The sequence below is a fragment of the Passer montanus genome, unplaced genomic scaffold (genome assembly GCF_014805655.1).
Source record: "Passer montanus isolate IOZ18808 unplaced genomic scaffold, ASM1480565v1 scaffold68, whole genome shotgun sequence".
In the NCBI taxonomy this organism is placed as follows: Eukaryota; Metazoa; Chordata; class Aves; order Passeriformes; family Passeridae; genus Passer; species Passer montanus.
In genome coordinates this window covers 4021338-4032794 of record NW_024371926.1, presented here as the reverse complement: position 1 = coordinate 4032794, position 11457 = coordinate 4021338, and the positions used below count along the sequence as shown (strand labels likewise).

Sequence of the window (11457 nt, the reverse complement as noted above, 5' to 3'; positions counted from 1 at the left end):
CCAGGGCCTCCTCAGCCTCACAGGGAAGAATTCTTTCCCATAACTGCATCTAACCCTGCCCTCTGGCAGTGAGAAGCCATTCCTCCTTGTCTTATCCCTCAAGGCCCTTGTCCAAAGTTCCCCTCCAGCTCTCTTGGAGTCCATTTAGGCACTGGAAGGGGCTCTAAGAATCTCCCCAGAACCTTCTCTTCTCCAGGCTGAGCGTGGGATCTGGCTCCTACAGCTGTTCCCACTTCCACCCCAAGCCAGCAAACACTTCCCAGAGGCCAAGATCAGAGGAGCAGTGACCACCCCTCACAAATCAATGTTCAGGAATCCCTGCCCATCCCCTGCTGTCCCCAAGGCGATGGAGGCACCACCTTTACCTCTCCAATGAAAAAAGCCTTGGAGCTTAACTCCATTTTTCCATTTAATGCAAAAAAATAGCCAGACACATCTTCCTGCCCTCCCCCCACCCTCCCCAGGTGTGTTTCCTTTATTTAATTATTTCCAGCCAGGCAGCTCCCACCCTCCCAAACCTCTGCACCTCTGAAGTCACCCAGTGCTTTCCCCCTCCATTTTCCCAAATGGACCTCCAACCACCAAAAAAAAAAGAGGGAAAGTGGGAAAACAGAAGGGTGCACCATATTTCAGCAATGTCCCAATTCTAACCCTGTTAAGGAAGAAAGAAGAAAAAATAATACAAAAATAAAACCACCAAACAAGAAGCGACAAGCACAGAGCAGCCTCAGCACACAGAGTAAACAGAAGCTGTCCTGATCCGAAATCTGGCTCACCCAGAAAGCAACAGCACAACATGCTTTGTACACCCTTAAAGGTCCCTGCGGTGCTGAGCAGCCAAGGGCGAGGATCTGGGTTTGAGCTTGAGTTGATATTTTTTGCCTTATACAAAAGGCTGAAGTGATCTCGGAGTCTTCAAGTGGTGTTTGCAGCACCGAGCCTTGCCAGGCAGGGAAAGGGATGAGGGAAAAGTGCCATGGGAAGAGGAGGGACTGGGAGACAGGGACCCTGAAAGAAGGTCCCAGGGCTTTGCAGCTGGGAAATCTGGACAAGGGAAGGGAGAGAGCAAACAAATACAAAAAAATAGAGATATAAAAACAATTTGTGTGGAGGAGGAGAACATGGACAGTAAATTCATTGTACTGTCAACCTCCTCAAATCAAGAAAAATAATGAAAAATCCCATTTGAGGTGACAGTGAAGGGTCCGACAGAATTCCCTTTCCCTGGGGAAAAATACAAATGAAGTACCTGTTCCACCCCAAATCTGTCACCCCTTCTCAAAGCACATCCACACTCAAGTGTTACTGTCTCTCAAATTAAAGTCTCCGGGCCAGGGCAGCCCTGGAGCAGAAGCACCGAGGCATGGCTAGTTCCTCCTGGTTGGGCTGTCCAACAGAGATCCAGTCTCTCCTTGACCCTGGTGGTATTGTTCAGTGCTCCACAGAGATGGAGCCTTATCCATGTCTCACGAGTCTCTCCAGCTTTGTTTGAAAAAGAAAAAAAACCTTTACATATATATATATATAAAAAATATACAGTACAATGAAAATATCCATGGTAACGAATGGGGTGGCTGGAAAAGATGCTTAACAAAAAAGCCTGAAATAAAAGGAATTCCCAACTCTTCCCCTAACTGATGCTTGCCTTCCCCACTAGTCTTCCAAGACCACAATCTCCACATTATGGACCTGGTGCTGATGGTCTTCCACATCTCCCACCACTTTCTCTTCAGTCCTCAGCTCTGTCTCCAGGATCACAGCTTTGCCCTCTGATTCCTCTGTGTCCGCCTCAGGATCTGGCGCCGGGTCGATCTCTATGATGGTCTGCCCATCATCCGAGGTACCTTCCACAGCTTGGATGGTGGAAGTGATGCCAGACTCCATGGCCACCAGTTCGACGGGGTTGACCACGGTCGCCACGTTGGCCAGGGCCCCGGTGTCCTGCATGGCTGCTGAGCTCAGCAGTGCCAGGCTGGAGGACGGGTGCAGGGTGACGGTGTCCGAGGAGCTGCTCTTGGAGGATGAAACCACGGTGGCGTACCGGAAGAGCTGGGAGCCAGATGGCAAGGTATGAACAGTCACCGGACTGGAGCCTTGGCTGAGGGTTGCCACTGGGATGTTGCCCACAGAGAACTGTTGTCCAACGGGCGCGATGGCGATGGGGGAGATGACAGTGAACTGAGGCTGCTGGATGGGGGTGGAGGGGCTGAGGATGGTAGCGGAGGCTGGGCGCTGTAGACGGGGTCTCTTGGGAGGCTTGGGAGTGCTCATGGGCATGAGCACCACATTCTGGATGGTTTGGGACTTGGACTTCTGGTCCCTGGCAAGTTTCTTCTGTTCTTCCAGCTGCCGCTCCAGGTCTGCATAGGGAATGGTTGAACAACATGTCATGCCAGGGTAAATAGGAGCTCCTGGGGCTCCAGAACCAACCATCACTCCCAAGTTTGTGACCAGAGGTCACCCAACCACCCAGTGAGTCTGATCTTGGCTTCTCCCTCGAGATCAAATGGCACTGAAGGAAAAAAGTAGCCACCTACATAGACCTGGCCAATGTTCCAGCTGCCAGCGCCTGGGTAAGACACAGGTAACATTCCATACATGTTGGCTTCTCCTACTGACAAGAAGATGGACATTTCTGCTCCCCACAAGCTAAACCCCGCTGCAAGGGAGAGTGGATAAACCCTCCCAGGCAGTTGGAATCGCTTCCTGAGCTTGGCTGGGTCACCTTCCCAGGAGCCAAGCACCTGCACTGGGGACAGACAGTAGGATGCCTGGGTCAATGAAATATCCCCCTCAATGCTTATCAGTGGGAACACTGGGAGCCAGAAGTAGCACAGTGACCTCATTTATCCAGGGCAGTAGGGGACTAGAACATCTCAGATAACAAGAGATTCTACAGTACATGGTGAGGAGGGAGACACATTCAGTGAGCAGCTCTGGGGATCCCAGTGGCTTCAGCTCAGGGACAGCTGAGCAGGACACCCAATAGCACTATAAGACAAGCAAATAGCCCTGATAGCCAAGACAAGCAGAAGTTCAGCACCCTGTACTCAGAGACCTAAGCTTATTGGCTTAGGTACAGCACAACACTGTCCACGGCTCAGGGATCATGGCATAGCACTGAGCTAGCAGCTCCTGTCCATAATCCTGAGGGAATTGGACTCATGCCTGCAGCACGCCCACTGCAGCAAGGGGCACAGACTTTCAGTTGTCCCATGTCCCAAGCAACTGCTCTTTGTGAGACAGGGGAGACACTCAAGCCATACAACAGAAAGGGATTGGGATGCACTTGTTTTGGGGCAGCCTGTACTGAACACTAGCCCTAACTGAGGAAAAGGAAAGTCATGTCCATTCCCAAGAGTAGCAGCAGGATGTGAACTCTTGTTAGGCACTTTACCTGCCAGTGTGTAAAGAAACTGTTCCTCTCCTTGCTCTGTCTGGTTTTTCCTGTTGTCCAGTACCTTCTTGACTGTGTCCATTAAGCCAAATGTATGGGCGACATTGTTCAGGACTGCAGCATCTCCAAGGAAAGGGTACAGGGATGTTAAGACTTGGGCACTCAAAAGATGCTCGTGTTACACCAAAAATTTTCTAACGCTTTTTTAAACTCTCTCTGTGGGCTAGCTGAAAAAAAGGAAACTCAACTCCTTCATCCTTCTGACATTCTAGAATTAAATAACCCCATTCACATGATAAAGCAAATTGGAGAGACCTATGTCACTCAAGCAGCTCCTAATTGCTGCAAATGAAAGTGTAATTTGCAATCACAGAGATACAAACGAGCTCTCCACCTACAAATCATCACCTCATGCTCCTGACAATGTCATTAACATGCCAAGCTCCACTGAAAGCTGTGCAAAATGTCTGTTATAATCCACTGACTTCCATCACTCATAGTTCCCAAAACCTGACACCTATCAGACACAAAGATGCACCAGCCCAAAGTTAAATTAGAAAATTTAAAAAAAAATATCCCGGATAAAATTAAGTTTGTGGCTACATGGATGTTCTCCCAGGAAGAGCATCAACAAAAGGTGTTCACAGGGGCATGTGCCGAACCAGATTAGGGAGCCTGTTACAAATTAAAAATAACCCTAAAAAGGAGAGGGGGATTTATTTTTAACCCAGATAATTTCCCTCATCTGGTTCAGCCCCCAAAACAGGTTTTCTGGCACCAGTGAAAGCAGAACAAGAAGTGAGGGGGCAGGACCTGTTTAGGCCTGCAGTGTCACAGAGAAGTGTTTGAGTAACTCCAGTGCAAGTGACTCTGGGAAAGCTTCCCTCAGGGCTGGGAGCTGTGGACAGTCATCTGATGGTCCGAGCAAACTGCCAGGGTCACTGCTCAGGGAACAGGATGGAATGGTGTATCCTTGTGCTTTGAAGCAAAGGCACTTCACAGCTGGGCACGCTGAGAACACAGACTATGCTCCCACAACTCAGCTGATGAGTGGGAACTCACTCCCCATCTTGACTCACCAGCTTCACGTGGTGGAATGGACCCTTAGCGCTGTTTTTTTTTGCTTGCAACTGCCCTTTTGAGGCTTTTTCCTCACAACCTACCTGTCATCAGGAAGGGAGACTGACCCAACCGCTGCTGCACACCTCTTAGAACTTCTTCTATTTCCTTTTGGATGTTGCACACCACCTCTTCCAACAGCCCCACATCAGCTATTCCTTTCCAGAACATCAGTGTGTCCTCTGGCACAAAAAAGGAGGAAAAGTCAATATATACAAGCATTTGGCATTTTTCCCATAGGGCCACCTTAAACCTCTCAGGCAAGTGCACCTTTTCAAGGTGACTACCTTTGCAAGGTAGCTTAGCTACTGGGGTGCACAGGACATGTGAAAAAAATAACCAACCCCACACCAAGCACAATGGAGTTAGGCAGCAAATCAGGAACAGGTTTTTAAGCAAGTCCATAACTTCCAAGGCAACATTTCACATTTTTGCAAGATGCAGAGCTTAAAATCATCATTTGAGGAAATTCTAGCTAAGGTTCCATACTGACACAACAAGGGGATGGAAGGCCAGAGAGACACAGAACAAACACAGAGAGACAGGGAACAAACACAACTCTGCTCTTTGTTGGTTCCAGCCTGGCTCTAGGCTGGCAGATGTGTTCCACATCCTTGGAAAAAAACAGAAAAACCCTCACTGCAACCAGCAACATCTGATCTAAGGGATTATCCATCAGCCATGAGGCCAGGGCTAAAGTTCTACAGGGGTGAGGAGCTCCATTGGCAGAAAGCCTGGATGCCTGGGTAATGCTGGAGATCCAAGGGGCTGAGGGACAGTTTTGTCATTGCCCAAACTTTACTTATTTGCAAGATTTAGGTTTCCAAAATGTAACAGAGGAGGAGAAGAGAAGAAAACACCCAACAAGCAGCCTAAGCTTACCTGAAATCTCATCCGTGTCCTTTTTCATACCTTCCTCAGTGGCCATGGTGACAGCAGCTGTCAGAGCCGAGTTCCACTCTATCCCCTCCTCCATGCTCTCCTCCGACAGTGCAATCTGGGTGATGCTCCCTGCCAGAAAGCCCTCCATCAGCTCCCTGTGACAGCGTGAATCCCTGCTCTGCTTCCCAACTCCTCAGCCCTCCCCAGGCTCTCTTTCACTCTTTGGGTCAGGTTTGTGCTTGGCTTCTTCCAACCAAACCAGTTAAAAGCAAATATTGCTGCTTCTCATTGGAACTGTGACTGTGAAAAGCTCTGGAGCTTCTGGAGGGAAAACCATGTGCCTTGCACAGTGGAGTCCCAGCTCAAGGGAGCAGAAAGGGATCAGAATAAAGAAGGGAACAAATAAGGCTCAGCCCAGCCACCCTACTCCCCTTGCTTCATCCACAGGAAGCTCTGCACCCCTAATCCCTCACAAAATGAAGCTAGGGTCCGAGCTGGTTTATAAAAGGGAAATGGATCTGACACAATTCTAAGTTTCTGGATCAAATTTGGGACTTACCAATGTGCAGCCACTGTAAGTTGGCTATGGTGCTTTCCAAGAGATTCTCCTTAGCCTATGGACAACTCTGCCATGTCACTCACCCAGGGGCTCAGAGAAATGTAACCCACCCAGCTTAACGATGGGGTACAGCTGGGAATAGTCTTCTCCCTTAACCTCAGCAAAGAGGTCAATATCTGCACTGGAGCACAGGATCACTGAGAACTTGCAGCTGGAATGACAATCAAATCACGTCCAACCACCACATCCTGTTCATGGATGTTCTGAAGGAGGAAAGCCTTTCTAAGTTCACTCCTGAGACTAACTCATGCCTTTATAACAGACTCACAAATGGGAAACATATCGGAAAATGCTGTGCAAGCTCTCACAAGTATTTGCTCCCATGATGATCCCAGAACAAAGATCCCTGCAATGCTCTCAATCCTTCTCCTGGCTATGAAGGCTTTCTCTCTGGAAAGCAGCTTCTTGATGCCAGCTGTTTTCCAACCTTCCCAGTCCCGCAGAGCAGAGCCCCCTCACAGATACTGACAAGACCTCCAAACAGACACGAGAATCATTTTCCTTCCTAGAAACCAGAGCAATTTCCTGGTGGGACTGCCCTGATGTTCCGAGGAAGAAGGTGTAAAGCGTGTGTAGGAGGGAGAGGAGCATCAGAGGGAAGTTCCCATGGCATTGGTAACTGGTTTCCTACCATCAGCTGAGGTTGGAGTCTGCACTACACTCTGCTGCCCTGGCACTGGTGCTCTGGCACTGCTGATCAGGAGATCAAACTTGGTGCTTCGACAGGTGTTGGTGCAAACTTTGTCGTGTTGGTAGAAGTCAATCTGCCCTGAATCCATCATCTTCCTGTGCAGAAAGTGGGGATAGAATCAGGCTCAGCTCAAATCTCAGCCTAGAGACAAAAGGGAGTATTCCACCTGGGAATGCTACAGTCATGGGAAGGAAAGAGAAAGGGAGATCCCAGGGCCACTCTGCACCCAAAAAATCTCCTGCAAGACTTTCAAATGGCAAACACAAGAGACCCCCAGCTTCACACACATAGTTTCAGTGCTATTCCAACCCACGTTCCCCAGGCAATGCCACTTCTGTCCACCCTCACATCATGGAGACAGGATCTCTGCAGGCTGCTGGCCAGTACTGTGGGCCTCCAAGAGGCCTCCTGGGGACTGCAAGGCAAACAAAATGCCTGCTGGGGGTCCTGCAGCTGCAGGGGTGGAGCCCTGAAGTTGGACAGATGTCAAATACCTTAGCATGATTCCTCCGAGGCGAATGGCTCTCTTCCAGTCCTTCAGGGTAGACTTCCCAGCCAGATGAACAAAGTGCTTTGGGCTAATCAGTTGGTCGTTGAACTGGCAACGAGACAAGCAAAGGCTCAATAAACAGGGAAGATTGGAACATCCAATACAGCTCATCTGAGCCCCCACTTCCACCCAGAGAGAGGAGGAGCTGCTTCTCAGATCCCTGCCAGCTTAGATCCCCTGGGCACAGCAATGCTCACAGCTCCAGGAAGCACGTCTGTAGGGATAACCTTCCAACCACAGGCATTCACAGCCCCTAACCAAAGACAGCCCTGAAGGATTTATATGAACCAAATCATCTCCTATGAACATGTATGGTCATTTTGGAGATCATTACAGGAGGTTTCTGTTACATCCAATGGCCCAGCAGCATCCAGCTGACACAGGTCTTCCCTTGAGCATCCATTCTGCCCTGCTCCAGTGACTTGAGTAGTTCCTGCTGAGGGGCAGGAGAACAAGGGGCTTGGCTGTCACACTGCCATGCTCTCATGTGGGAAAACGTAACACCAAGATTTCCCTTCTCAATGCAACCTGCTCACCAAGGAAGTGCCAGGAGTGGAATACCAGGCCACCAAGGAAAAGGGAAGAGGCAAAGCTCTGCCAGATCTCAACACATATCTCCTGCCTGCTTTCAGTCCTTCCTCAAGGGCAAATACCACTGAAATACAAAGTGGGTGATATCCTTCCCTCCTTAATCCACTCTTTCCATGCTTCTCCCCATCAAAAAACAACTTTGGCACCAACAATCCAAGGACTCAGGATGAAACACAAAAACTAAGGAATTCCTATGGAGGCCAACCAGCCCACCTGAATAGCAGAAAGGAATCCACTGGGAGTCTCTCCTTTACCTTCACACACTTGACATTAATTCCTGGACAAACAAACTTCTTCCAGAGAAGGATGGCTTTGCTCTCCCCACAGGTGATGGGATAGGCGATCTCGATTTCCTCACTTGTTTCAAGGGTGCTGGGGTCTGAGGGAGGAACAGCTCAAAATGAAACTTTCCACCCAAGAGGCTCCAATCCCACAAGGCGGGAGCTGGAAGCTCATAGGTTATGAGACCTGCACTTGGGAAACCAAAAAAAAAGGGCAGATCCCAATTCAGGATCAGTCCTCTCCATGTTCTCAGAGTTAGTTCAGATTAACTCTAACAGCAACTGGCATCTGCTTTTTGGTGTAACAATGCTCCAAACGAAGCTCATCTATAAGGAAACATGAAATCAGAAATCCAACGCATCTGTAAGAGGTCTCGCATCTCTTTAGCAGCGATATCAGATATTTACTGATAATTCCTTCTCTTAACGCGCGGAGTTTCTGCTAATCCTGCCAAAAGACCCACACCAACACAGGAAAGCAGAACTCTAGTCAAGATCTAGTGACAGCATCCAGTGACAGGAGCCTTTTCCACACACTGCTCAGGATGGGAGAGAGCAGTTGGAGCCAACCTGCTCAGTTCTTATAAACATCCAATCCAAACCATCAGACGGCTGGTTCAGCAAAGACCCCACAAGTAGAGCCTGATGCTTCAGCTACCACATCCTCATCACTATCATTCCTGCTGCCAGTGTCTGCACCCTGGGACTAGGGTGACATCCCGGCTCCCCTGGACCCCATGGGAGCCCTTATCATTCATTGAAGGAGAGCCAGGATCTCACTTCCAGGACTTTGAGACCAAGCAATAACAGCAGAGTATGCCCAACCCCTTTACCCATATCCATGCCTGGGAAGCAGCATCTGCAGGGGCAGAGCCAGAAGGAAGCCCACCACACCGGAGACACAAGCCCTGCACAGGAGGGGATTCATCCACACCAAGTGGGAACTCACCAATCCCTTCTTCCAGCTTGTGGATGGTGTGGGTTTCCACGGCCACCACAGCAGCGCTGGCCTCGGAGCCCTCTTGGTAAATCCTGTGGTGAAAGTGGCCATCCATAAACAAACTATATAAATCACGGGAAATTAGGATTGACAGCACAGAGTTAAACAATTCAGTAAATTTCTTTTTGCCTGTCTTCAAGGGACATTAATTTTGTCTGATACAGTTTCAATCACCAGGAATTTTTCTGGTGAACACTAATAAAACAAAACACTAGTAATCCCAAGGGCTGACAGACGCAGAGGCATTCCCAGTGCTGTCATCCCACCCTCCACTCTGCCAGCGCCACTGAGGCAGCTCGGCAGGCTTCCCTGTGCCTTTTCCTCTGCTTTTGATCACCCTCAACAACAGGAAGCAAAGACCAGTATCCCAGGATTTCCCTTCCAGCCCTGTGTGGCACTGCAATACAGATGACCACAAAGGGAAGTCACTGGCAGGCCCACAGCCACCCTGCCCTGCAAATATGATCAAACTAGAGCAAGTTTTTTCTTCCATCCTGATTGATCCAGAGGGAAGATAAAGCCACTCCCTGCAGCACGTGCCAGGGAGCTATACAATTCCCTCCACATCCCAGCTCCACTTTATTTTAAAAGAGGATTATTTTAGGGGAGGGCTGGCACAGAGGCACATGAAGGCCTGAACACACAAACCACCACATCCAGCTGCTGCAGTGTGGCAAAAACCAACCCTGGGACTGGAGAAGGAAGAGAGAGACTGGGACAGCACTGCTTCCATGATCTGGGAGCACTGCACCAACACAGACTCGCAGGACAATTTCAGCCCTCGGAGGACCCATCACAACCACACACACAAAAGATTTAATCTGTTATATTTGCTCTCTCCCCTGTGTGGCACAAAACTGATGCAGACCTGGAAACCACAGTGACACTGTGTCCCCGCGCCACGAAAACCCACAGGGCTCCCCCCCATCCCATCTCGCACCTTCCAGTACCATCCTACTCACCCTTGCTGCACCGGCTGGAGCTGCAAGATCACTTGGGTTTTGGTATCCTCTGGGTTCTCCCCTTCATTCCCGTCACTTGGTACAACCACCACGTCACCCACAGGGACGCTCACCTCGGCATTCGCCATCTCTCACATGAACCTGGCACGGTTTTCTCCTCCCTGTGGATCACAAGAGCTGGGAACAGATCCCAGAGGCAGATCCCCCCAGTGTCATCCCACTCATAACTTCCCGAGCCAGCAGCTCTCTCCAGCTCTGAACCCCCAATTTGTCACCAAGGAACAGATCCACATCGGTGGGTTTTGGCAAGAGTGTTTTCAACACAGAGCTTCTCCTGCTGGTCCTGACCAGCAGTGCCTTCAGCCACTGCTGGAATGCTCTGGTCCACCCATGGCATGCTCTGATCTCTCACTACCAGAACATGCCTGTGGGTGATCCTTTGCAGTAGAAGCCGGTGTCAAGGTGTGCTGCTAATGCAGGAGGACCTGACAGGGAGCCCCGGAGAAGCTGCACTCCCAGGGGATGTGCCCATGGTTGCGCACGAGGCACAGAGGTGTTTTTGGTGTGCGGCTGGAGATCATTCCTGCAAGCCTGAGGTCTACAATCTGCTGGGAAGGCCACTCTCAGAATCATGGAATGGTTCAGGTACGAAGGAACCTGAAAGCTCGTCTCATCCCTCCTCCTGCCATGGGCAGGGACTCCTTCCATTCCACCAGGCTGGTCCAAGCCCCATCCAGCCTGGCCTTGCACACATTCAGGGATGGGGCAGCCAGCTTCTCTGGGCAACCTATGCCAGGGCCTCACCACCCTCACAGGGAACAATTTCTTCTCAATAGCCCATCTAATCTCAGAGATTTCAGGCCAGGATGTCCTGGCGGATGACAATGGTTTCGATATCCCCTGGTTGCGACACACCAGGACAAACCTGGGGAGCCGCCAACACAGGGGCCACGCGCCCACCCGGCTCCAGGCGTGGGACTCCGGCGGTTTCCCGCACCTCATCCCGCTCCGGGGGACAGACAGAGCCATCCGGGACCCCTCGAGAGACGGCAGGGCTTCGCCAGGATATCTGGCGCTGGGGGGTCAACAGGGCACGGAGCAATCGCGGCGGCGGTCACGCCGAGGCCTTGAGCGAGAAGGAGGGGGAGCTACGCCAGGCACCTCGCGGTGGCCGTGCTGCGGCTCGGGGGTCGCCGCCGCCGCCGCGCCGGGGTCGGGAGGTCACGTGACATGGGGCCCGCGGGACCACCCCGCGGCGCGCGCGGCGGCGAAGGGGCGTGGCCTGACCGGGGAGGGGGCCCGAGACCGGGGGCTGTGGGACGGGGGAACGGGGGGATGGGGAGGGGGGAGGCGGGCCGGGCAGCA

General features: G+C 51.0%; 1 protein-coding gene across 4 annotated transcripts; it reads right to left on the bottom strand.

The window, feature by feature from the left end:
- Window positions 1-454: 454 nt before the first annotated feature.
- On the bottom strand, window positions 455-11385 carry GMEB1 (glucocorticoid modulatory element binding protein 1). 4 transcript variants are annotated; one of them, XM_039729098.1, is made up of 10 exons: window positions 11018-11385; window positions 10093-10253; window positions 9080-9162; window positions 8104-8228; window positions 7203-7306; window positions 6649-6803; window positions 5399-5527; window positions 4561-4698; window positions 3398-3520; window positions 456-2360 (listed from the first exon to the last, which is right to left on the bottom strand). In XM_039729098.1, the coding sequence occupies exons 2-10, from the start codon at window positions 10218-10220 to the stop codon at window positions 1654-1656; spliced, it is 1692 nt and encodes a 563-aa protein (XP_039585032.1). In that variant the 5' UTR covers window positions 10221-10253; window positions 11018-11385; the 3' UTR covers window positions 456-1653. The 4 variants fall into 4 exon arrangements, with proteins under 4 accessions (XP_039585034.1, XP_039585032.1, XP_039585033.1 ...); XM_039729099.1 differs by having other exon boundaries at window positions 11090-11385; XM_039729100.1 differs by having other exon boundaries at window positions 455-2360; window positions 3398-3511; window positions 10093-11385.
- Between the last annotated feature and the right edge of the window lie 72 nt (window positions 11386-11457).